Raw genomic sequence first — 27,777 nt, forward strand, 5'->3', positions numbered from 1 at the left:
TTAGACAAACCAAGAAATATATTTCTTTATTTTCATTCCCATATAGCAGAGATGGAACAAGGATAGTGATGCTGGAAAATCCTGCCTCGATCAAGTCATCACATAACTTAATGTCAGAAAACCTGTATTTGAATTTGACTCCTCTATCCTTGCTCTGGAAAACTGGACATCTTGACCCAGTTGCCGTGAAGGCTAAATTAGATGATGCAGAAAGTGCTTGGCAGGCAGTGGTTATGCAAAACAATAACTTATGACACTCCAAGCAGGGAAAAAAGTCTTCATGCATTCTAACTAATAAAACAAATGTATGCAGTGTGTTTCAACCCTGGCTTCAGAGTTTAACAAATACAAATTGAATGGAAAAAAATTAGTCAAACTCTATAAACAAATTTATAACAAATACAAATCTAATCGAAAAAACTAGTCAAACTCTATAAATCCAACTTGATTTTAAAATTCTAGTGGCTACAACACTCAATAATGTTTTCACGTCGTGTGTGAATCCATTCCCTTGATGCATTTAAAGATGTAGGAGAAACTGTTTCAGATCCTCTGGGAGGACGAGTTTGGTTATCTTATGATGCTGCTGGATTCCAAAGCACTTCCGAATTCTAAGGCGGCACAACTGCATCAAAGAAGGGGGCCCTGGAGAAAGATCACAAGACAAGTCATACAATGGTGTTATTGATCTAAGACTTCTCCTTTTTTAAAAAAAAAAAAAAAGCATACAAGATAGAACATTGCTATAAGGAAATAATATTGAACTATTTAAGACCATTTTCTGGGGTTTTTTTGTAGAAGGCATTTTTAGGCTATGTTCTCTTTTTTCCGGTAGCTAATTGAAATAAGCTTGTTAGGTTTTAATTTAGAACAGAGTAAAAGAAATTTAAAGCTTAGCCTCACTAATGGAGCTTAAATAAGCTAACTTGGGAATTACACAGCTATACAAAAATTCCAATAATAAAAATAAAATTTATGTTTAATGGTGTTCTTATCTTTTACCTTTAAAAACAAGGGCATATTTCCAGATGCAAACATTTTTATTTCATAACTTGAGCAATTTAAGGTATTCAAATATAATGACCTCACAGTGAATCCTAAGAGTATGTTAAGTCATGTTTGTTTTTATATCCTGTATTCAGAGCTATTCCAATGCTTCAATTCACAGGTGAAAAGTGAACTAGCTAGCACAAACCTTGCTTAGGGAACACCCAACAGTTTACGTTTTAGGACAGTGGTTCACAACTGGGAGGAGGCTCAGGGAAGGAAAGGAGGAGGAGATCATTTTGCTCCTCAGGGGACATTTGGCAGTGTCTGGAGACATTTTTGGTTGCCAAAACTTGAGGAAGGGTGCTACTGGCATCTAATGGGAGAGGCCAAGCATGCTTCTAAACATCCCAAGTACACAGGACAGCCCTCAACTGATCCAAAATGTCAACAGTGTCAAGGTTGAGAAACTCTGTTATAGGGCAAAAGGATGGGGAATGATTTTCCATGCCCCCCAACCCCCGTTCCTGCATCAAATTGTAATGGGAATCTTCTTTTGGTTATTTTTGAAAAAGCAAAACGATACACCCTCAAGAACTCCATAAAGCCGTAACCCTCAATCCAGGTAGCACTTCAGACTCACCTGGGGTGGGGGCACATTCAACTACATGGACGCTGAGTCCCCCCAACCAGAGATATTGCTTCAATTATTGTTGGGTGAAGCCCAAGCATCTGGATATTCTAAAGGCATGCGCCCGAGGTCATCTGAGTGTGCGGTCAGGGTTGAGAATACAGCCAAAAGGATACTGTGGTCTCTGTTTTCCTATAGCATCACCACCGACTACAGGATCAACCGAGTTAACTTCTCTCTCAAGGTGATGGAGAACAAGGAGAGATGGAACTCGACATATATACAATCAAAAAATACTTGCAGTATTTTAAACCAGGCCCTAACAGAGGGGCCCTGTTGGAGTAAGTCACCTACGAGATTATGCCCAGTATACTCAAAGCATATAATAATGAACGGCTTCCCAGTGTTCTCAAGGCACATATTAATGAGCAGCAAAAAGCACACTGTGGGGAAACTGAACCTAATCTAACCTCACTAAGGAATGTTGAAAGATGTGACTGATCATCTGTGCTAGAAACACTGTCAGAGGCAACCGTAGGCGGTACTGATAAAGCATTACAAATAACAAGATCTCAGAGCAGGCCTGATAGAGAATTAAGAAAAGCGGGATGTCACAGGAAACTCAGTGTATTAATAACTACTGATGCCAACTGAATGCTGCTGTTTACTACGAGTAAGACAATGCAAAACAACTGTAGCTTCAAGTCCATAGACACAGAGCTGAAAACCCACTACAGATTTGCAGTCACTTGCTGGCACCTGCAAACATTCAAGGGGTTTGCTTTGCTCGATAATAAAACCAGCTAATTGTATATTTATGAATTGGCATATTCCTTTGGGCCTTGATTTCTTTTTTCCCCAGAAACAACCATTGATGTTTTGTTTTTTGTTTTTTGAGACGGAGTCTGGCTCTGTCTCCCAGGCTGGAGTGCAGTGGTGTGATCTCGGCTCACTGCAAGCTCCACCTCCCAGGTTCACACCATTCTCCTGCCTCAGCCTCCCGAGTACCTGGGACTACAGGCGCCTGCCACCGCGCCCAGCTAATTTTTTTGTATTTTTAGTAGAAACGGGGTTTCACCGTGTTAGCCAGGATGGTCTCGATCTCCTGACCTCATGATCCGCCCACCTTGGCCTCCCAAAATGCAGAGATTACAGGTGTGAGCCACCGCACCCGGCCAGCAACAACCTTTGATGTTTTAAAGCCAAAGTGCACTGGGTGAGGGGGATGGGGGCTGCGGTCGTGCTGGGCTGACAGTATGTCTAGGTTTTAATTGAGCAAACACTGCTTTAGATGCTTATCAAGGGTGAGGTGGTAATATTCTTGAAATCTTCTCCCTTTTCTCAGAAAAAGGGAAAATCTTACCTTTCCTAACACCCACGCAAAGCCCAGTTCAGAACATGGTTGGGTTTTACCAACATTCTCCTGTTGCCATACCATTGAAAGAGGACAGTAATAAATTCCCTTCTCCAGGAAACAGAGAAACAGGTGGACTGAAGCAAATGAATTTAGGGGCACCCAGAGACAGAAACTGCTGTGAGCAATCCACAGGTCTAGTTTTCTGCACTTGCCTGACCCCATTTCCTGTGGGCTCCGAGCCCTCTGAGAGGTGACTACACCAAAACCCCAAAAGTGACTCATGGAGGCAAAACAAGTGGTGATTCTCTCCAGCAGCAAATGACACCTCATAAACTAGTGGGATCGTTGGCCACACTGTCACCTTGCAAAACATAAATTCAAAATTGTAATTAGTGTCTCTAGGAATGTCTTTGGGAAACAAAGCAGAAGGGAAAAGTCAGGGGAGGCAATTTGAGGATGCTATGAGGTTGTTTGATGGAGGAGGGGACATACACATCCTACATTAACGTATGCCCTATATTATGACTAAGGGGGACCTGAGGCACTTTTGCCTTTGTGGATCCCTTTCTCAATTAAAACAATTAAAAATTCTATCTCACAACTGTGTTGGTATAAAGATGATTACACTCCGTGTTGTTCTATTCATTTTTTATTCTGATTTTTTAAAAATTAAGATATTTTTATGGGCCTTGTAGACATAGAACTTTTTCAAAACAAGTAATTATTAAGATACAGATAGAACTGCTCCGTGATTATCCCACTGCTTAACTGAAAGGGGCCTCTACTGGACTGTTTCTTGTGCCTGGAGTCAGTCTTTTCTGCCTGACCTGCACTGATCAGGAGCACAGGCCTTGTTTGGCATGCCCCCAGGTGGGGACTTGACTGCAAGTACCCTGGGGCAGTGAGAGTAGAAGGAAGAAGGATTCCTTAGCCCACTTTACAGTTCTGCCCAAAGCCAACCTTACTGCTCATCATGTGGGGAGAAAATAACTAGATTGTATAACATCAGAATCCTTCTGGTAGGAAGGCCTGCTTCAAAGTCCCAGAATCCCTAAGACTTCAGAGTCCACACTCCAATAAGAAAAGAAGTACTGGGCGGGGCCCAGTGGCTCATGCTTGTAATCCCAGCACTTTGGGAGGTCGAGGCGGGCGGTTCACTAGATCAAGAGATCGAGACCACGGTGAAACCCCGTCTCTACTAAAAATACAAAAAAATTAGCCGGGCGTGGTGGCGGGCACCTGTAGTCCCAGCTACTCAGAGAGGCTGAGGCAGGAGAATGGCATGAACCCGGGAGGCGGAGCTTGCAGTGAGCCAAGATTGCGCCACTGCACTCCAGCCTGGGCGACCGAGCGAGACTCCATCTCAAAAAAAAAAAAAAAAAAAAAAAAGAAAGAAAATAAGTACTGAGCTGGTTGCTCAACTGCCTCTGAGCCCATGATGATTGCAAGAGGGTGGCTCCCCAGCTTGAGGTGTCTTTGTTCCCCAGCCCAGCCCAGGCCTCAAAGCCCTACTTCCATACACACTGCTCAACCACAATATTTCATTGCTCGAGTTGGGAGTCTCAGTTCTTACTTATAGAGAAGTGTGGACTTATCATTGGTTAATTTATAATAGTAAATATCTTTGGATTGGTGTGAACCTTAAACTCTTAAAGAGCTGCATTTTAAGCCCAGAAACCAAGTGTCCAGTAGTCTGGCCCATCTGTGGTTCAGCAAGATGTCCTGGGGCCTCATACAACCCCAAAGAGGCCTCTGCTGCCTCATTCTCAAGCATGTTTTAAATAAATGTAATACTATAATTTTAAAACAGTATCTTAATTTTTAAAAAGCTGGCCTACCCCATAATGAATATTAGATCATCCCAAAAACCTGTATCCAATATGCTAAATAGCAGGACGGTTATTTACTGTACTGTGACCAGTACTGTATCTCATTGAATATTGAATTATCTCAACTTCCCCAGATTTGGTGATGTCAGAGAATGATCTTTTTATAAGAATGGGAGCCAGAAATTGCCGAATACCTGCCTTCTACTAGAGCCTCAAGGGATGTCAACAGATTAGGGCTTAGGTTTTGGCAAAGAAGCACCTTCTCTCTCCAAGAAGAGCTGGGCCAAAGGGCTCCCTGGAGGCACCAGCTCCACAGGACGTTTGCCTTCAGCATTCTTGGCCTGGGTGTTTGCTCCAAAATCCATGAGCAGGCAGGCCAGCTCTTCACTGGCTGTCCTGGCCACTGCATGAAGTGGGGAATCCTGACCTTTCCCTTGGTTCACGTCCGCTCCTAAACAGTCACAAGAACAAAAAAGAGTCAGCAAGGAGCAGAATCCAACCATCCCCCTTTTCAAAGCCCCGAGCCCCAAAATTTCCTAACAAGAGGGAATCCATATTGAGCACAGCAATCCTGGAAAAATGGGAGATGGTTTGATTCCATTTAATAATGTGGGGAAAATCCCACCTGATAATGTTATTGAATGTACAGCATGAGGAATATAGCATAGAAAGTTAAAAATTTGCCTTTCAGCACTGTACATAGGCATGATGCATATAAGAAAAATCCTAGTGACATAAAAGCTCCACATTATTATTAATGGAAACTAAGTATTAGCCAGCACAGCCTGATGGAGAGGCTAGATGCTGAAATCCAGCCTACACCAAGCAGCCAAACTCACCTGGTGTGCAGCTGCCACAGGGTGTAAAACCAGGCACTTGGGACTGGTGATTTTGGACTTTGAAAAGCAACCAACTCATGGGGGTATCCCCTGGATTGGACTGGGCAATCCCAAGATCACAGGGAAGGTGGCAAAGTTCTCCCCTTCAGGAGTAAGGTGGATTTCTAGGACTGTCCCCACCCAATTCCACTCCTACACTCTTAACAAATCCCCACCCCAGCCCAGATCCTGGCTCTCACTGTGACATGTGGGAACATGTGGCTTTGCGTGAGCTGCCATCTCTCTGGTAAAATGAAAATCTATGTCCACTCAACAAATGTTAACTGATCTGGTCTTGTATTGTTCTTGACTTTGTGAGGGATATCAAACATGGCCCTTTCCAGGCTAGAGGCTTAAAATCTGCCCAGAGTGGCAGAGGTGAGGTGGGCGGTGGGGGAGAGACAGAGACTGCATCTCTTAATTCATAGCAATGCCTGCCAGATGAGTAGGAGGCAATAGGACTATAACAACATTCACTGGGAAACAGATTACTGAAGCCTTAAAGAATAAATAGGACACAGATAATTGAAGAGGTGATGAAATGGTGTTCCAGGTGTTGAGAAGGGGGCTGGACAACAGCAGGGAGGTGAAAAGAAGTAAGGGTACATAGGCCTTTTCAAGGAAAATATAATATTTGCAATGGGGCAAGTTCAACATCTAAATCAGAGAGAACTGCTTAAGGTCCCAAATAGGAAGATTCAACACTAATCCAACAGCTTTGCAAGTTATGCAGGGCTTAATAATGTGACTGGCCAAATGGAGGGAGACAGAGGAAAGGGAGGAGAAACTAATAATCATTGAGGATCACCCTGAGAAGAGGCATCATCATCGTCGTCATCATCATCATCATCCTCATCCTCGTTACAAGTGAGAGAACTAAAGTTTAAACAGTGTGAAATAATTCCCCAAGGGAACACAGTCAATATGAACCCTGACCTTGTCCAACTCCATTGCCCACACTAATTTCTCTCCTACAGCAGTAAGATGTTTAAAATACATTTAATTTACTTTTCATTTTCTTTTCTGGTTTTGGTTTGCTTTTTGCTTTACCTGACTCCAGAAGCTTCTTGACACAGGCTCTCTGTTGGTTTTCACAAGCCAAATAGAGTGGAGTGCCCAGGTGGCTGATCTTATGGTCAATGTTGCCCCCATAAGCTATAAGAGAGTTGACACACTCCACGTGGCCTGCAGCCCAAAGCAGGAAGAAAAACAGTTACAAGTTCCCTTAGCTAGAAAGACAATGCCATCCCCGTTTTGCATTAAATTTGGCAGCAGCTTATCCAGGGGACCAAAAGCTATTTCCTTTAATTAGAATCAGGAGTGATTTTATTTTATTTCATTTCATTTTATTTTAGAGACAGAGTCTCGCTCTGTCCCCCAGGCTGGAGTGCAGTGGCGCAATCTCGGCTCACTGCAAGCTCCACCTCCCGGGCTCACGCCATTCTCCTGCCTCAGCCTCCTGAGTAGCTGGCATTACAGGCGCCCGCCACCACGCCCTGCTATTTTTTTTTGTATTTTTAGTAGAGACGGCGTTTCACCGTGTTAGCCAGTATGGTCTCAATCTCCTGACCTCGTGATCCACCCGCCTCGGCCTCCCAAAGTGCTGGGATAACAGGCGTGAGCCACCAGGCCCAGCCAAATCAGGAGTGATTTTAACCACTGCTATCAATTAATGGTTTGACCATAGGATGCAATCTGCAACTACGGGTGAAACTCCATTTGAGTTTACTAGCCACGGTAACCAACCAGCAACCATCCACCTTTTTCAATTGTTTGTGGCTTTGTAGTTTGTCTAAGGACAGAAATTAAAGTGAGAGTTGGGGAGAGATGCGGAGGAACGGGACCTGAAGGTGGATCTGAAGAATAAAGGGCACAGTGTGGGCCACAGGACAGGGAAGGAAACTTACAACCTCTCCAAAGGCAGGCCCGGGACAAACAGGCCACAGCGGGTATAGGCAAGGCTTAGAAGAAACTGCCAAATCCAACATGAGCAGGGACCAATCTGAAAACCTAGGCGAAAGCTGAATCACACTTCCTTGGTCCAGAATGTCATATTTTCGACATTGCTCCTCTACGTTTCTCTTGCTATATTTTAGTTCTATGTATGCAGCGAATATGATGAGTTAAGATGTTCTCAATAAATAAATATTAATGCTTTGGGAGATCATTATAAGTGGGTTGGTCCAGTCAAATGGGAAGCCATTCTGTGAAAGCCACTGGAGAAATAGAAAGCCCTCTGGCAAGGTATGGTCATTATGATGATGATAAATATTGGAGAAAATAAAAACTTGTGGTTTTATGAGCTAAGACTTTAAGAAAAAGTATGGCTTTAATGAAAAGAATTATCCCAAACTGTATACAACATCATATAGTTTCAAAAACTGAAAGCTTATTTCATTTGGCAAACTTAAGTGTCACTGAGACAACGTTCTTTAAGGTCCTGAAATAGGAGAATATAATTTGTTTTATGAAATAACTTGATTTCTGTAAGGTCACGGGTATAACAACGGATTCCACAAATATTGATGGATAGTCTACTATGTGCCAAGCCCTGTTCCAGTAATACAGCAGCGAAAAACATTCAAAATGCTCTAAAAGGGAAGCACACAAACTTACTGTGCACCAGAAAGCAGCTGGAGGGCTTATTAAACAAAATAAAGATGGCTAGGCCCCATCCCCAGAGTTACTGATTCAATGTGGCTGGAGTGAGGCCCAAGAATCTGCATTTGCAGGCCAGGTCATGCTGATGCTTCCAGTCCTGGGACTCCATTTTGAGAACTACTGCTCTAAAATATACCTCGTTTTCTTTCTTTCAGCAGTAAGATGTCCCTTGAAGGAGTGGGTAGAAAAAAAAAATTCTCAACAGATTTACCTCTCCTAGAAGCTTCATGGATGGGGGATGCCAGATCACTCTCAGGTTGAACGCTGGCTCCGTGCTGCAGAAGCAAATTCACACAATCCCGGCTGCCGCTGACACAAGCATTAAACAGTGGAGTGTGCCAGTCTGCTGTCATACCATTCACCTGGAAAAAGAAGCTCCAGGATGAAGACAGGAAGGGGGATGTTTTGGGTTCAAATGTAGGGTCCACCACTCTGAAGATGTTATTTAACATCTCTGAGCCTTAAATTCCTCAGCTATAAAATGGAGAAATAAGTACCAAATTCCACAGGTTTTTGTGAAAAATGGAATTAGGGAGTGGCTATAAAGCATCGAAAATGTTACTCAATGTTCTATCTCCTCCATGACCTCCCCAGGAACATGAACTTTGAAACTAGTTGGGATAATTTCAATCACTTACAAACTAATCCCTATTTTAAACTTCTTTCCTAGACCCATCCCACACCAATTCAATTTCTTAACGGGTGCAAGAAGATTACTCTTGCTGCTGTGAGGAAATTGTTGAAATTATTAATTGTATAATTTAGTATATTCTTTAAGTATAATTTAGAAAACTTTAAAAAACTTGACTTTCATACAAATATAGAATTAACACATACCAAATATTTTATTCAACTCATTCATTAATGAGGGAACCAGTAAGATGGTAAGGCTGGCTCAAAAAAACATTTGGCCAGGTGCAGTGGCTCACGTCTATAATCCCAGCACTTTGGGAGGCCGAGGCAGGCGGATTGCCTGAGCTCAGGAATTCGAGACCAGCCTGGGCAACATGGTGAAACCCAGTCTCTATTAAAATACAAAAAATTAGCCCAGCATGGCAGCATGCGCCTGTAGTCCCAGCTACTGAGGAGGCTGAGGCAGGAGAATTACTTGAACCCGGGAGGCAGAGGTTGCAGTGAGCCGAGATCATGCTACTGCACTCCAGCCTGGGTGACAGAATGAGACTCCATCTCAAAAAAACAAAGAAGAAAGAAAAACTTCTATAGTCAATGGACTGCTGAAATATATTTGCTAATAGATACAAAACTCCACCAGGCACGGTGGCTCACACCTGCAATCCCAGCACTTTGGGAGACCAAGGTGGGCGAGTCACCTGAGGTCGGAAGTTCGAGACCAACCTGGGCAACATGATAACATGACGAAACCCCATCTCTACTAAAAATACAAAAATGAGCCAAGTGTGGTGGTGCGTGCCTATAATCCCAGCTACTCAGGAGGCTGAGGCAGGAGTATCACTCGAACCCGGGAGGCGGAGGTTGCAGGGAGCCGAGTTCGTGCCACTGTACTCCAGCCTGGGCGACAGAGCGAGACTCCATCTCAAAAATTAAAAAAAATAAAATCATAAAAACTGGTTAATGTCCTATAGGGCCATAAAACTATAATCTTTGAGGCTATCTTTTCTAATGTTGGAAATCAGACAGAAATTTCGAAGTTAATGTCCAACTTCACAGTGTTTGGGCTATAATTAAATAGTGAATAGAGAAGCCAAGTGCAGACACATTCTTGTATATCATTAAATGATTATTTGGTGAATCTTTTAAGCAATGATATTGTGAAGACAATGAATTCATTCTCAAACTCTACTTCCAAGCAGGGCCAGGACTAGAGTGAGGCACAAAAGTTGCCCAGGGTAAAAAATTTAAGGACATAGTCATTTTTGGAATCACACAGGTAGTGCAGGACCCTGAGAGCGAGCACCTCTTTCAAGTTTGTACCCTAGGTGTCTCTTGCTTCACCTTGACACGTTCCCTGGTTCCAAGTTTTGAATGTTTTCTTAACCCAAATATAAATCTGGCAACGCACTCACCTCTGGCTCTTTACTGATCTCAGGACAAAGCCCATTCTTTTTTTGGCATGGACAAAGTTGCTTATGTTCTGAACTCTCTCACCTACTCTACTGTCCTGCCATAAGGAATGACTTCAAGATATAAAAATTGCTGACTATCATTTCTGGGACTTTGCATTTGCTGTTGCCAGAAGATAGCAAGCCCAGAATTTCCCCCAACCCACCATTCAGTTGCCTAACACAAAACAGGTCCATTTTTGCTGCTCTTGCAATCCCTGCTACCATGTGAAACAAGTCCAGGTTGCCAGCTAAAGGATGAATGACCACATAGATTTTCTGTCTCCTCAGACATCCTAGCCATCCCAGGCAAATGTGTGCTTTCCACAATATTTCATTACCTTCCGGCCATAACAATGAAGACAGAAGTCTAACAACATTTATTAGTAGTGTATGATAAAGAAAATGATATAGACTGTAAGCGTGACTAAAAATTTAGTATTTCATCCATCTATCACTAAAGCAAACAAGCCTGATGAACATAATTTTCTTGAAAAACAACTGTCTTCGTATTTCAAATCGGTCTAATCAAAAGTGCTGGAAGTTATTCAGAAGGGATATACATAGTCATTTTTCATTCTTGGTTTCTAAGATGTTGTTTCAGCTGCCTTTACCTGAGCTCCACGCTTTAATAAAATCTTTACACAAGAGGGATGACCTCCAAGACAGGCTTCATGGAGTGGGGAAACATGATCTGCCGTGATGATGTTCACAGGCCACCCCTGAAGGAGGGGAAATAGTCAGAGTAAGGGGTGCAAAGCAACAGTGCCCTGGGGCTGTTTTTCAGCCACCATTCCAGTACTATGACAAAGCTGACCAGGCTCAAATCAGATGTTACACTAAGGTGTTTATATTGACTTTAAAAAACAAAAAAAAACTGCCACACTACTGGTGGGAGTGTGATATGGTATAACCACTCAGGAAAACAGTTTGACTGTATCTATTAGAGCTGCCAATGCATATGCCTATGACTCAGCAATTTGACTCTTAGGTATATATACATCTAGATAAATATACAAGAATATTCACAACAGCATTGGTCATAATAGTCGAAAACTGCAAACAAACCAAAGGTCCATCAACAATGGACTGAATTAATAAACTGATATAATCTTTCAGCAGAAAGATTACACCCAACAAATTATAATGGCAAGCACTACAAGGGTGATGCTTGCAAAAATAATGTTGAGCAAAAGAAGCAAAATCCAAAAGCATACACACTGAATGATTACATCAATTTAAAGTTCAAAAATAGGCAAAACTACCCCATATTGTTTCAGAAGGCATAATATATAGAGTAAAACTATAAAGAAAACAAGGAAATCGGGATAATGGTTACTCCTATGGAAGAGGCACAGGATTGTGTTCTAGAAAGCACAATAAGGGGAGGGATGGGTGAGTCTTTGGAGGAGCCAGCAAAGTGCTATTTTTCCATTTCCTGACCTGGGGAGGCAGTCACATGGCAATATTCTCATCATCATCACTTTTTATTCAACTGCACACGTGTTTAAGTTCTTTTATGCTTGTTTATGAAATTTCTCAATTTTTTTAAAGTCAGCGTGGCCCAAATTGCTAAGTTTCAACAAGCAATTATTAAATTTTAACATATTCACAAGTGGCTCTACCTTGTGAGACAATTAAAAGGAAATTTTGAAACTGCAAGGGAAAAGAAATAGACTGCATGTACCTTTTAGGAAGCCTAAATGTACTTTATTATTTTAGGACATTGAAATGTACCTATTAACTAACATAATTGCTCTTTAAACGTAAGAATTTAGTAACACACAGGATTTAATAATATTTGTAATAAAAATAAGTTTCACCCAATTTTTTTTTCTCAAAAAAACCCTCCTTTTCCTGACATTTAATTGTTTTTCTTAGATTTCCTAGCTCTATCATAGTTTTGACAAGGGGGTCAGCAAACAGTAGCCTACAGAGTCAAATCTAGCCTACAACCTGCTTCTGTAGCTAGGAATGGTTTCTACATTTTTAATGGTTTAAAAGAAGTCAAAGGAATATTTTGTGACACATGAAAATTTTATGAAATTCAAATTTCAGCATCCATAAGCAAAGTTTTATCAGAACACAGCCATGCCCATTCATTTACATATTGTCTACAACTGCTTTTCTGCTAAACAGCAGAGTTAGGTACTTCCAACAGAGACTGCATGGTTCGCAAAGCCTAAAATTCTTTTTTTTTTTTTTTTTTTTGAGATGGAGTCTTGCTCTGTCGCCCAGGCTGGAGTGCAGTGGCGCGATCTCGGGTCACTGCAAGCTCCACCTCCTGGGTTCACGCCATTCTCCTGCCTCCGCCTCCCGGCCTAAAATATTTACTATCTGGTACTTTACTGAAAAAAATTTGCCAACTCTTGGCCGGGCGCGGTGGCTCATGCCTGTAATCCCAGCACTTTGGGAGGCCGAGGCAGGAGGATCACGAGGTCAGAAGATTGAGACCATCCTGGCTAACACGGTGAAACCCCGTCTCTACTAAAAATACAAAAAGTTCTAAGATTGATTTAGTATGAATACGTGTGTGGGCACACACTTGACAAAGAAAGGTCCGTTATAAATATATGTGTACACTTATCAAAATAATTCACATAAAATCTCTGAATAAAATTATCTGTATGCTTTTTCTGTCAATAAAAGCAATATAGTATTAAAAAAAAAAAAAAATTAGCCGGGCGAGGTGGCTGGTGCCTGTAGTCCCAGCTACTAGGGAGGCTGAGGCAGGAGAATGGCGTGAACCCTGGGGGCGGAGCCTGCAGTGAGCCGAGATCGCGCCACTGCACTCCAGCCTGGGCGACAGCGAGACTCCATCTCAAAAAAAAAAAAAAATTTGCCAACTCCTGTGATCAAAGAAAAGAGTATGTCACTTCTTACTTTACTATTCATACCTAAGACTTAAATGTCCAATTGGCAGGAGAAAATACCTTATTTTCTCACAGTCATCACACTTATAGAAAGTAGCTTTGTCAATGCCACAAGAGGGGTATGATTGTCACATGAAGCAAAAATCATGCAAGTGTATCAGATACAAGTTGGGGGAAGGCAGGCCGAGGTACAGAATTTGGGCAAAAGGCAACCATAAAAACAACCAATAGGAAAATGTGCATACTCCTCCAGGCACAACTGCCATTGTTGTGCAGTTTTGGTCTTCCAGTACTTTTGGTCTAAACACCAAACCGGCATTTAGACCAGGCACGGTGGCTCATGCCTGTAATCCCAGCACTTTGGGAGGCTAAGGCTGATGGATTACCTGAGGTCAGCAGTTTGAGACCAGCCTGACCAACATGGTGAAACCCCATCTCTACTAAAAATATAAAATTGGCTGGGCGTGGTGGCACATGCCTGTAGTCCCAACTACTTGGGAGGCTGAGGCAGAATTGCTTCAACCCAGGAGGCGGAGGTTGCTGTGAGCCGAGATCGCGCCACTGCACTCCAGACTGGGCAACAAGAGCGAAACTCCATCTCAAAATAAATAAATAAATAATAATAATAATAATACCAGCATTTAGGTGTTTATACATAAATCCAGGTAAATGAAATACAACAACACAGCTATTCGTAACACAAAATAAAAAGTTTTCACCACCTATTCACATTACAGAGAAGTCCCTTCTGTAAAGTTAGAAACTCATTTATAGTTCATCATCAGCTACAGTTCTACCTTAAATTAACTGTGATTTGTCCAAATTATTAACAAGTCTGAGTCATATAAAATCATAAGGTAATTAATCCATTACTTCACAGTGTCCAGTCCACAGTCAGTTCTTAGTTTTAAAAAAAAGATGGAATGGCTCAACTTTAATATATCTATTTTCAGTCGTCAACTACTCTTAGTTGACAAAATGTACTTCTCTTGAGCCTTGACTTTGGATGTGGTCATGTGACTTGACCAGTGCGATGTTAGCAGATGTGACATGAACAGATTGGAAGTATTCTTGCACGGTTGGGCTTGCTCTGCTGTGCTCCAGCGTTTTGCCAAGAGAAAATAATTCCCCAGGTAGCCAGTGGTCCAAGAAGGATGAAAGAGATGTGCAGCAGGGCTACACCCAACCCACAGCTGGGAGCCAAGCCCAGCCAAGCCCAGCCTAGATGAACTGACACAAACACACATCAGCAAGAAATAATGGTTACTGTATCATATCACTGAGTTTTGGGGTGGTTTGTTATTGAGTTATGGGGTGGACTGACCTAGGTAGGTATTAGAATACTCATTTTATGAAAGCAGAAACCGGGGCTCTAAAAAGACATCTTACACAAATAATGTGATAGAACTTGGAGATACGATTCTGGCTGATGTTTCATAAACACATAAATACTGAATGTAAATGAGTATCTGTCCAATTTAACAAGTGATATATAAAAGCTGAAGTGATCATTTTTCGTGCTATCAAAATAGGGTAAATTTCTAATTGTATCTGAGAAGTAGCCTAACTTCTTTTAGCTAGAATTAGTGTTATAATCTATTTGTAATAGATTGCTGCTACCAAAAATGGCTTAAGATAGTGGCTTAGGATAGTATGACATTTTTCTTTAGAAATTATTTTCTTATAGGAGGACTTCTTACTCTGGATAGGTCTATGAAATTGGATTTTTTAAAGCACATTTATTCTCACTCAGTTCTATCTGAAATTTAGCATATCCTTCAGCAGTTCAGAATGTAGACAACAAACCACAGTAGTAATAGTATTATGTAGGGTTATCTCCAATAGAAATTACAGATATTTTCTATTGTATTACAATTGTTGTAGACATCTAAAATATCTCAAAATATATACTCATCCTATTTAGACATTATGGTAGTTACTAGAATCACCACTAGGTCTTCTATTTAATGAATTAATTTAAAAGTCCCTATGTTATTATGTCACACATTTGTTTTAATATTTTGATAGGTTTCTTCTGTATTGTATTTTCAAAAAGCTACCTGGCTGATGAGGTTCCTCAGAGACAGCTGATGTCCGTAGATTGCAGCTTCATGCATAGGAGACCAATCAGACACAGCATCTGTATGGAAAGGAAGGAATGGGTTATATCCTGCTAATGCACTTAGACCCAGAGGCGTATCCTTGCTCATCAATAAGAGCCTAACAGGCCCTGGACGGAGACATTAGATTCACTCCACCAAAATTCCCATCAGGAATTCAGCATTTCTCTTCTTTATTAATATTTTTTGTGCACAGTTTGTTTGAAATGTCTGGATAGCTTGGGAAAGAACTACATACAGCCAGTCCTCAAACTAAGGACAAAAGAGGTGGATTGGGATGACAGATTTCTCTATTTCTATTTACACACTGGCTTCAAAGGCAAATGGCCCATTTAGTTAAGAGAGAGCTTCACTAATTACCAGCATTAGTGTGTTAAGCTGTAGCTGCCAGTCTAGTTTCCTGCATGAAATACAGACTTTGGCATCTCAGCAAACAGTGTTCTGTATTAATAGTAGTAATCATGTAATTACATACACCATTAGGTTTGGAATCAAATCTAAACAGAACCATATCTATTTATAGATTATCTCCTGTCCTAATATTAAGCACAAATCAGTGTTGAGTCTCTCCTTGCAACAGGGACATTATTTACCCCCAAAGGCAGCATGCCAAGGTGGTTAAAGAAAGCTCTTAATTCAGACCCGCTTCACCTTTTCTGACCTGTGGGTCCTCGGAAAGGCCCCGTGCCCCAGTTTCCTTCTCTGTAAAGTTACAAGTTAAGCATCCCTAATACATAATATACAGGTTGAACATCCTTAACCCAAAACTCCCAAATCCAAAATGCGCCAAAATCCAAAGCTTCTTGAGTGCTAACATGATGCCACAAGTGGAAAATTCCACACCTGACATGTATGGGTTGCAGTGAAAACTTTGTTTCATGCACAAACTTATTTAAAATATTATATAAAATTACCTTCAGGTTATGAGTGTAAGGTGTATATCAAACATAAATGAATTTCTTGTTTAGACTTCAGTACCATCCACAAGATAAGTCACTATGTATATGCAAATATTCCAACATCTGAAAAAATTGGAAACACTTCTGGTCCCAAGGATTTCAGAGAAGGGATGCTCAACCTGTACTTACCATGGCTCAACACATACTAGCTACTATTATTATCCTGCCCTAACACTAAACAGAGAGTCTTGATTACACCTCATCATTATTGCTATTTAAAATAGCAAATTTACACCGGGCGCGGTGGCTCACACCTGCAATCCCAGCACTTTGAGAGGCCGAGGTGGGCAGATCACCTGAGGTCAGGAGTTCGAGACCAGCCTTGCCAACATGGTGAAACACCATCTCTATTAAAAATGTAAAAATTAGCTGAGTGTGGTGACTCACGCCTATAATCCCAGCTACTCGGGAGGCTGAGGCAGGAGAATCGGTTGAACCCGGGAGGCAGAGGTTGCAGTGAGCCGAGATCATGCCACTGCACTCCAGCCTGGGCGACAGTGAGACTCTGTCTCAAAAAAATAAAATAAAATAGCAAATTTATTCTACAACCACATAGAAGGAAAACAAATTCTTAGGAAAGAGGCCTGAAAACCCAATCCCAACCCATTAAATGCTTTCCTCTCTCTTAATTGAATATGAATATAACTGAATGAGGCATAGATCTGATTTTTTCTCATCTCAAGCTTCATCTGATTTCCAGTAGAAATGTGAGGGAGGCGTGCCTGAATCTGCTTCAGCTCCAGCTCCACCTGCTTCGCCAAACACACTATGTACAGACAAGGTAGAAAGGTCTGATACCAGTTATGCCTTGCATGGAAGCTAATAGCTCCTAAAAACTGAGAAGACCTGGAGAAGGAGGGTACTTACTATCTGTACCTTGCAAACTGAAAGGCTATGAAGTATCCTTTGTACTTAACACATGTTGCCTTAACACTTTGTACTTAACACATGAGGCCCGTCTGCCACCTGAAGCCATCGGTACCCTGGAAAATCTGTATTAGTAAGCAAATTACCATTCTTCCAGATGGATTCATTAAGCATTTAGTACATAAAAGGAAGACAAATGAGCCCATCTACATACCACCCATCCAATGCTTTCCTTCTGAGGTCACTAAAGGTGCTTGAGACAAGGTACATCTTAAGTGAAATGCCTTTTCGTACCATCAAAACCTCACGCTTAATAGATACTCAATGTCCTCACAGCATTCTCTGAGGTTCCTAATTATTTCTGGAATAATACTGCTGATTCTAGGGCTTGGAAGCTAAAATTCGGACTGCGGATATGGAAAGATTGATCTCCAAATTAGAATTAAAAGGACAACTAATTCCACCCTGTTGGTGCTGATAATGCCAAATACCATTCACACAAAATCTTGAATGAGAACAAAGAGCCACAAATTGAGAAAGGTTTTGAAAATCAGTTTTCAATAGATTTGCAAATGTATCCTGATGGATCACCATATGTATGATGATTAATCCACTTTTTTTTCCAAGTGCTCAGCTGCTAAGAAATACAGCTGCCACATTCCCCAGCCTCTCTTAAAGCTCCCTAAGATTATTATTGTCGACAGCCTAAACAGTCCAGGCAGGTAAATTGGGTTCTAATTTGTAACTGTTCAGATTTCATAAAAATGACGCACTTATCAAGTGTAGCCACAGATGGTCTTACTTTCTGCTCATTCATCATGGGACCATTACTCTTTCTATTTGGGGCAAATAAAGAAGTACGTATTTCCCCAAGAGAGTAACACAGGCTATCTGAGTTTGCACCTCTGCAGAATGTAGTGTTTACAGAGCAGAGACAGCTTGTGTCTTTGAGAAGTACAGTGTTGTCCTGGTACACGTAGTGAGGGGCTGACAATGTGAATATCTCTAGCTAGCTAGCTAACAAGCAGCTGTATTGAGATATAATTCACAAACCATACAATACACCCATTTAATGTGTACAATTCAGCAGTTTTCAGTATATTCAGAGCTATGCAACCAACACCACAATCAATTTTAGAACATTTTCATCACCCCAAAAAGAAACTCTGTGCCCATTAGCAGTCACTCCACAGTTCTACTTCCCCCAGCCCCTGGCAACCATGGATCTACTTTCTGTCTCTATGGATTTGCCTATTCTAGACACTTCATATAAATGAAACCATACAGTATGTGGTGCTTTGCAACTGGCTTCTTTTATTTAGCATAGTGTTTCAAAGTTTCATCCACGTTGTAGCATGCATCAGTACTTCATTCCTTTTTTTTTTTTTTTTTTGGCCAAATAATTCCATTGTATGGATAAGCCACATTTTATTTATTCATTCATCAGTTGATAGAAATTTGTGTCATTTCTACTTCTTGGCTATTATTAATAATGCTGCTATAAACATTCATGTACAAGTTTTTGAGCAGATATATGTTTTCAATTCTCCTGAATATGCACCTAAAAGAATTGCTATATGATATGGTAACACAAAGTTTATTTTGAGACTACTTTCCAAAGTGGCTGCCCTACTTTATATTCCCATCAGCAGTATATGAGGCTTCCCCTTCTAACTTAAAGTCATTTCAGTTCAGGGTTTGTTAAGCTTGTCACAGTATGCCTATGCTCCTGCCCAGAAGAAAAACGTGAGTCCCGGTAAAACCAAAATCCATCTCAAATTTATACAAGGACTTTGACCTCAGCAGGTCTCAGAACAAATGAGTGATTATGTGAAAATTTACAGTAGTGACAATTAATAATTTAACATTTTTCTTTGTGTATAATGTTTTATTTTTTGAGACAGAGTCTCACTCTGTCACCCAGCCTGGAGTACAGTGGGGCAATCTTGGCTCACTGCAACCTCCGCCTCCCGGGTTCAAGTGGTTCTCCTGCCTCAGCCTCTCAAGTAACTGGGACTACAGGTGCACACCATCGCACTCAGCTAATTTTTGTAATTTTAGTAGAGACAGGGTTTCACCATGTTGGCCAGGCTGGTCTCCAACTCCTGACCTCAAGTGATCCATGCGCCTCTGCCTCCCAAAGTGCTGGGATTATAGGCATGAGCCACTGCGCCTGGCCTAGTTTAACATTTTTCTAACATTCAGAGAGCATAGGTTGTGTGTACGTGTGTGTGTGTATTAGCAAACGCCACAATTTGCATCATGGATTAGTCCACACACACTCTCTTTCACTCTGGAAAACACTGAAAAGATAGCTGAGTGAGACATGTCTCTTTAGGGATCCAAATGAGGGTCTGTCTGGTGGGCCTGGGAAATGCTTCTTTCTTCATGGTTTTCCAGAGCCCACACCCCAAGCAGGCAATGAGCTGTAGGCTCAGCACATGCCCAGTTACACCCAAAAGCAGTTGCCCTTGCTTCCTGCTAACTGGCAGCTGGAAAGGGCAGGAAACAAGCAGGAAAGGGGACCTATTTTCCTGCCAGAACATGGACAATGCTCATAGTAGGAGACTATCTAAAATTCATGAAGGGGAGATTCAAGGTCACAACATCCTTTTCCAATGACCCCACCCAAGTCTTTGATACTCAAGGGTCATTAACTGTATGTAACACATTATCCAAGTCCTTGGCATATATTAAGGGCTCTTTCCCAACACTGGCTCAGCCACGGTCTATTGGTTTTACTGCCAAAAAAATACATGTCAAATGAGGTCACTGGCAATGCCATGGATCCAGTACTGTGGCTCATGGGTAAAATGGGGCAGGGAGCTCTTGTAATGAAACCACTCCACAAGTCCTCCAAGTAGTGCCATTAAACTTATTTTTCTTTTAAATTGTACCCTCATCAAACCTGGAGCACATTAGGGAGGCTGCCATTTCGTTTTTATTGTAATTTCTGGAATATTTTTTTCATTTCCATTATTTCAAAAGAGATTTAAGATGCACTAATTGGTACATTCTGAAAATAGCTATTACTGATGTTCTGAGAACCCCAGTGAATGCTGGGCAGTAGCATAAATCTACGCATCCTGAGAAACATTTTGCAAAGTCAAGGAGAGAAAAAATAAGTTGGGTTGCTCTGAGGGGACAGGAGTATTTGCCTTCAGTCTTCAGGACACAATAAGGGTGGATTCAGTGGCATCAACCAACCTGCCAGAACCTAGAAAGGATCTGGGTGCTGTGTTCACAATTATTGTGGACCTTGGTTTGATCCCAGGACAAACAGAAAGAGGAGAAAAAGAAACAAGAGGCTTACAGTCAGAAACAAACAGAAAGGCCCACTGAGGCAACTCTTGGGCAAGTCAGGCCTGTCCACTGCAGTTCTTTCTCCAGTTCCATCATCCAGCCTCTCCTTTCCTCTCCTCTCCTCTCTCTTCTCTCTCCTCTTTCCTGTCTCCCTCTCTCTTCTCTCTCTCAATATAAAGCTGCCTTCTCCAAAGGGCCCTCACATTATCACCCATTCTGTCTCAACACGCAGGTTTTCCCCCAGAAAACTCATCCCTCCTGAGGTGCCCCATTATCTAAAAATTCACCGTAAGACAATAAAATTGTTTTCTTTCAATGCCTGTTCTAGTTTGTCTTCTGTTTAAACGTGAATACTCTCTACAGGGTGGGCTCAATTTTGCAAGGATAGAAATATCTCTACAGGTGTCAGTCTTCAGGCAAAACCCCAAAAGATAGACACTAAACACTGGGAACAGTGGTTACCTGCTTGGTGGAATTATGGGTGGTTAGTTTATCCTTCAATGTATTTTCCTAAGTTTCTATGAGTAGGTGTAAATTAGTCTCCTAAGGATACCGTTAACAAAGCACCACAAACTGCGTGGCTTAAAACAACAGAAATTTGTTGTCGCCGACTCCTAAAGCCTAGCAGTTGGATACAAGTCTGAAATCGAGGTGTGGGCAGGGCCATACTCTATCCAAAGGCTCTAGGGAAAAATCCTTCCTTGCCTCTTCTAGCTTCTGGCAGTGGCCATCAGTCCTTGGTGTTCCTTGGCTTCTAGATGCTTCACTCCTATCTCGGCCTTGTTGTCACATAGCATTCTCCATGTGTCTCCTCTCCTTTTCTTATAGGGACTCTGGTCATGTTGTATTAAGGTTCATCCTACCCTACTTATGACCTCATCTTAACTAATCTTAACTGATAAGGTCACATACTGAGGCACAGAGGGTTAAGAATTTAACCACATATATTTTCAGGGGACACAATTCAACTCATAAGAAGCTACTTTCAGGAAAAAATTAAGACATTCTTTCCCTGCTCCTTGGACAGGAGAATCTAACATTAAACAAATCTCTATAAAGAGTTGGTTGCCCATCTTCATAGCCTTTCCTCCCTCCCTCCCCCCAGGGAAGTGGGCAGAAAAACACCTGCAGGTGGAGGTGGGAGCAGCAAGATGATCCACACCTGGGCCCTATTTTCCCCTCTAACTTGGCCTTGTGCGAAGGGACATGCTTCACCTGAGCTGAGTTTCTTGGCACAGCTATTTGAAAAGAGCATTCTGAGTGTTCCGCATTCCACACTTCACACTTCACCAAGGTTAAGACCTCAGAAGCATGAACAAAAGCAACCAACTACAATTGAGGTTTTACCCAAGGGGCAGAACTGATGCAAAGCAGACGGAAAATGACTCCACTTGAGTAGGGAGAGGCGGAAAGTCTAGGAGGGCTTCATGGGGGCAATGGCTCAGCTGGGTGTAGAATGCGAGTAGCAATTTGCCAGTCAGATTCACAACAGGAGGTAAGAGACCAGAAGTATCCAGGCACCTACCCTTGTGACTTCCACTTCTTTGAAAACTTCTCTTCCCTTAGTACCTGTGTAATTACAACATCCAGAATCTCTTTCTGCTTCTCTGTCCAACTTACTGGTCTTACTTCATCAACTGGAGGCCTGTCCCAGGGTTCCATCCTTGGTTGACTCTCAGCTCTTGGCCATTAGACAATTTCTCCCTTCCCTAGGTTTCAACCACAGCCCCTCTGTAGAACATTCTTAGGTCTCTGGCTTCTAACCTGTGATCATTCCTAAGTCTCAGTCCCATGTCATCATACTGTGCACTGGGCATCATTGTTGGCACTCTCATGTCCAAAACAGAACTCTGTATCCTCCCCTCCTCATCCTGCATCCAAGGCAACTTCCTTTCCAGCTTCCCTCTTATCTAGCTTATCTGACATTACTTTGGGCTTGAGAACCTTATAATTTTGCCTGCCTTCTGTTAGTTCCAACATTTAATCAAGCAGCATACCCCGATTTATCTTTCCTTTGAAGTCATCGCCCTTTCTCTGTCATTTCCAAAGTTCGATCCAAATGTAAGTTTCGTGGTTGGATTAGTGCAGTGGTTCTCAAAGTATGGTCCCTGACCAGTGCCATCCGTGTCACCTGGGAGTTTGTTATGAATGCAGATTCCTAGGCCCCCACCCCAGGCCTACCACTTCATCAAAAGCTGCATCATCTGCTTTTTTTTTTTTTTTTTTTTTTTTTTTTTTTTTTTTTTTTTTTTTTTTGAGACAGAGTCTCGCTCTGTTGCTCAGGCTGGAGTACAGTGGCATGATCTCAGCTCACTGCAACATCCGCCCTCCCAGGTTCTAGCAATTCTGCCTCGGCCTCCTAAGTAGCTGGGACTACAGGCATGTGCCAACACACCCAGCTAATTTTTTTTTTTTTTTTTTGAGACAGAGTTTCGCTCTTGTTGCCCAGGTTGGAGTGCAATGGTGTGATCTCAGCTCACCACAACCTCTGCCTCCCGGGTTCAAGTGACTTTCCTGCCTCAGCCTTCCAGGTACCTCCCAGGTAGCCTCCCATGCACCACCATGCCCGGCTAATTTTGTATTTTTAGTAAAGATTGGGTTTCTCCATGTCGGTCAGGCTGGTCTCAAACTCTCAACCTCAGGTGATCCGCCTGCCTCGGCCTCCCAAAGTGCTGGGATTACAGGTGTGAGGCACCGCACCCAGCCAAATTTTTGTATTTTTAGTAGAGATGGAGTTTCACCATGTTGGATAGGCTGGTCTCGAACTCCTGACCTCAAGTGATCCACCCACCTCAGCATCCCAAAGTGCTGGGATTACAGGCGTGAGCCACTGCGCCCAGCCAGAAGCTGCATTATCTGTATTTTAAAAAGCTCTCCAGGTGATGTAGAGGCACATGAGAATTTGAGAACCAGTGGATGAATGCAACAATCTCCCACAATTCCAACACAAGCTATCCCAGCTGTGGCTACCATGTTAATTCACCTACAGCCTTATTACCAGGTCTCTGCTCTAGAACCACCAATGGCTCTCAATTCCCTGCCTCATGAAGCCTGACCTCCTCCACTTAGCTTTTCAAGCTTTATCTGCCACTCCATCTCTTCAAACTTGTTCTCACTAGACTCCCTAAGACCTTCGCATTTTCCACTCTAGCTGTAACAGCGTGTTCACTTTACAAGCACCATGCCTTTAACACCTGCCCACTCCCACTCACCCACCCTGACCCCACCAGGGTTGGATTAGGAACTTTAGAAACCCTGAACAGTTGGCTCACGCCTGTAATCCCAGCACTTTGGGAGGCCAAGGCGAGCGGATCACGAGGTCAGGAGATCGAGACCATCCTGGCTAACACGGTGAAACCCCGTCTCTACTAAAAATACAAAAAATTAGCCGGGCGTGGTGGCGGGCGCCTGTAGTCCCAGCTACTCGGACAGGCTGAGGCAGGAGAATGGCGTGAACCCGGGAGGCGGAGCTTGCAATGAGCCGAGATTGTGCCACTGCACTCCAGCCTGGGCGACAGAGCGAGACTCCATCTCAAAAAAAAAAAAAAAAAAAAAAGTGATTTTTGGTGCCACTCTTGCTTTCCTAGTTCTCCAAACTCATGCTCAATACATCTGCTGATTAATCCAGTTCTGCCTTTGTAGATCTAAATCCCACTCACCATTGAGTACTCTGCTCATTTTATAAGTGAAATTGGATAAATGAATGAATGAATGAGCAGGCTAGTCTGCTCAGTCAAAGGGAAGGTGTTTTGTGTTTTATTTCTTCCATTTTTATCCTTTTGCTACCTGTATAGTAGATTAATAAACCCTGACTGACGGCCAGGCGCGGTAGCTCACGCCTGTAATCCCAGCACTTTGGGAGGCCCAGGCGGGCAGATCACGAGGTCAGGAGTTCGAGACCAGCCTGGCCAACGTGGGGAAACCCCGTCTCTACTAAAAATACAAAAATTAGCCGGGCATGGTGGCAGGCGCCCATAATCCCAGCTACTCGGCAGGCTGAGGCAGGAGAACCGCTTGAACCCGGGAGGCGGAGCGTGCAGTGAGCCGAGATCTCGCCATTGCACTCCAGCCCGGGCGCCAGTGAGACTCCGTCTCAAAAAAAAACAAAATAAAACAAAAAACCCTGGCTGACTTCAGGGTCCCTGTTTATTGCCCCTTTGATCAACAGGTGCTGTGGACAGTATACCAGGTATATATATATTTTTTTCTTTTTTTTGATACGGAGTCTCACTCTGTCGCCAGGCTGGAGTGCTGTGGCGAGATCTCGGTGCACTGCAACCTCCGCCTCCCGGGTTCAAGCGATTCTCTTGCCTTAGCCTCCCGAGTAGCTGGGATTACAGGCACGTGCCACCACAGCCAGCTAATTTTTGTATTTTAGGTAGCGACAGAGTTTCACCATGTTGGCCAGGATGGTATCCTGACCTGGTGATCCGCCCGCTTCGGCCTCCCAAAGTGCTGGGATTACAGGCGTAAGCCACTGCGCCCCGCCTATATAAGCCTGAACCCAGGAGGCAGAGGTTGCAGTGAGTCGAGATCGCGCCACTGCACTCCAGCCTGGGCGACACATCAAGACTCCATCTCAAAAAGAAAAAAAAAATTAATAAATAATAAATACAGCAATTCAGCAGGGCTGCTGCAACACCAGCTTTCCCAGCTCTGGGTGCTGGGGCTTGTCTCCGTAACAAGCCCCCAAGGATCTCAGCAGGGTGAACAACAGTTGCAGAAAGTGAGCTGTTGCCTTCACCCTCACCCTGCTCCCTTTGCTCTCCAAAAGTTACGAACTTTGAGTTTCCTTCCTGATAAACTCCAAGGCTTCCTCACTGATTGGTCTCAGTTTGGGAAAGGACGTGGCATCAGCAACTTTGCAGACTTGGGGCTGGAGAGTTAACCAGTATATCACTAACCAATATACTATTATTTGTAAGAACCTGGGTGCAAATGCCTAAACCCATTTTTCAGAATCCTTTCAGCCAGCAGGCACCTGCTGAATGCTCACCAAAGTGTGTATTTTTGTGGGATTCCGTACATTAGCACAGACACCACTTGACAGATGAGAACAATACCTGTAAGATGATTCTCCAATGTTTTGAGTAAAACAAAGTCTCTTTTCTCTCTTTTGAAAGTGACTCCATCAGTGCTCAATGTTTGAACACCATTTATAAACCCTGCCCCACCTAAATGCCAAACACCTAAGACTTACAAATTAAAAAAAAGGTTTTAGCATTAAAAATTTTCCTACTTATAAGTAAACTTTCAAACCTCCAATTTAATAAATAATGCATTTGACCCACAAAGAATGATTCCTGGGAGCTGAAATTTTCACTGGAGAATAATTTGTGACGATTGAAATTTGTCTTGTCTGTAGGATTCTGCAGAAAGAAGTGTACACATTTTTGAACAGCTGTGTAAAGGATATATACCAGTGAGCTGTGGACATCTGCCCAGTAACAGCCCCATGGACACCTCACACAGAGCCACTGAAACTGCCCAACCCTCCTCTCCTAAGCACATTAGCCAACCTCCCCAGGGCTGATTCCACTGCCCCTATGACTCACCGCCCATCAATGGGTTTGAAAGAAGCCTGATGTCAGGAGAGTCCCTTGGCCCCGCGGGCTTGCTCCCATCCATGCCCCCTTGTTTGCCATCCATGATGCTCTCTCCTAAGCGAGCAAGCTCTTGCGCTCCACTTCAGTTGCTCAGCAAAGTCCAAACTCCATGCTCCCCCTGCTCCTGAAAAATTCCAGTTCTGTGGCTGGCTGAGCTGCACACGTTCTGGTCAAATGGTCTGCAGCAAAGAACAGAGCAGGCAGGGTAATCTGAGTGCTACCTGTGGTCAGAGAGAGGCACGCGCTCGTGTGTACACACACACACACACACACACACACACACACACACGCTTTACCTAACTGGCTGGAGACCCGCCAAAGGCCACAAGAACCCTCCAGCCCTGAGTCTGCAAAGTTGCTGATGTCACGTCCTTTCCCAAACTGAGACCAATCAGTGAGGAAGCCTTGGAGTTTATCAGGAAGGAAACTCACAGTTTGTAACTTTTAAGAGGGAAGGGAGCAGGGTGGGGGTGAAGGAAACAGCTCACTTTCTGCAACTGTTGTTCACCCTGCTGAGATCCGTTTGTTACATGGTAGCTTGTTATGGAGACAAGCCCGAGCACCCAGAGCTGAGAAAGCTGGTTTTGCAGCAGCCCTGCTGAATTGCTTGCACAGTAACATGCACAGCACGCCCTGGCCATCTGTACATGTGCTTTCAATTGTGCTGGGAGTTTCTTGTGGGAAAATGTGTCTATACGTTACAAAAAATGTACCTTTGGAAAGAACCATTTGTTCCTTTCAGCTGCAAGAATTTCGCTAAATGTCCTATCTCACTCTTCCTCCACTCGTTTTATTTTAACTTCTAAATAAATAATGAACTGTTGCAATTGGAAAAATGGATTGCTAGGTGGCCTGAGATGTGGAAGATACCTGCTATCTTTTCATTGTGAATTACTAAAACTTATTTTGTTAACGTTTTGCTGTTTTTGCTTATACAAAGCATTTGGGGCTGGGCACGGTGGCTCATGCCTGTAATCCCAGCACTTTGGGAGGCCAAGGCGGGCGGATCACGAGGTCAGGAGTTTGAGACCAGCCTGGCTAACATAGTGAAACCCCATCTCTACTAAAAATACAAAAAATTAGCTGGGCCTGGTGGCAGGCGCCTGTAATCCCAGCTACTCGGGATGCTGAGGCAGGAGAATCGCTTGAACCCAGGAGGCAGAGGTTGCAGTGAGCCGAGATCATGCCACTGCACTCTAGCCCAGGCGACAGTGCAGGACTCCACCTCAAAAAAAAAAAAAAACATTTGGATGTTCTGCGTCCATGTCTTTTCAGATAAACCCAGTTGCCTCACACCCCTGGGTGCTACTTCAGGCTGACAGGCACCTCTAGACTCCCACCATTCCTCTCTTCCAAGTAGAAGAGGATTTTTCATCCCCATGGGGGAAGGCTCTGAGTTAAGTCTCAAGCATAGACTGGCTGCGAAGTGATTGCAGATTTGTCTTAATGCCAAAGATGAGGCCTAGATGTTTTAGATTTACGGAGTCTCAGTTAAAACATTTGGTGGCTGTTATGAACAGTTTGAGGGGTGTCATTCACGTTTTTAAATGCATTTATATGCATACACATGTATGCACGTTTATCGATTTACATTTGCCACATAAATGTACCTATATTATTCTTTT

General features: G+C 42.9%; 1 protein-coding gene across 3 annotated transcripts; it reads right to left on the reverse strand.

Annotated features, from left to right (window-relative positions):
- ASB9 (ankyrin repeat and SOCS box containing 9) lies at positions 1-26,543 on the reverse strand. Of its 3 annotated transcripts, none has more exons than XM_055267935.1 (8): positions 26,449-26,543; positions 26,102-26,331; positions 15,358-15,437; positions 11,039-11,146; positions 8,555-8,705; positions 6,733-6,867; positions 5,064-5,255; positions 1-645 (listed from the first exon to the last, which is right to left on the reverse strand). In XM_055267935.1, exons 2-8 carry the CDS (start codon positions 26,193-26,195, stop codon positions 521-523), a joined length of 885 nt encoding a protein of 294 aa, XP_055123910.1. In that variant the 5' UTR covers positions 26,196-26,331; positions 26,449-26,543; the 3' UTR covers positions 1-520. The 3 variants fall into 3 exon arrangements, with proteins under 3 accessions (XP_055123910.1, XP_055123911.1, XP_063491087.1); XM_063635017.1 differs by having other exon boundaries at positions 551-645; positions 5,003-5,255; XM_055267936.1 differs by lacking the exon at positions 11,039-11,146.
- Between the last annotated feature and the right edge of the window lie 1,234 nt (positions 26,544-27,777).

This window comes from Symphalangus syndactylus, chromosome X, assembly GCF_028878055.3.
Source record: "Symphalangus syndactylus isolate Jambi chromosome X, NHGRI_mSymSyn1-v2.1_pri, whole genome shotgun sequence".
NCBI lineage: Eukaryota > Metazoa > Chordata > Mammalia > Primates > Hylobatidae > Symphalangus > Symphalangus syndactylus.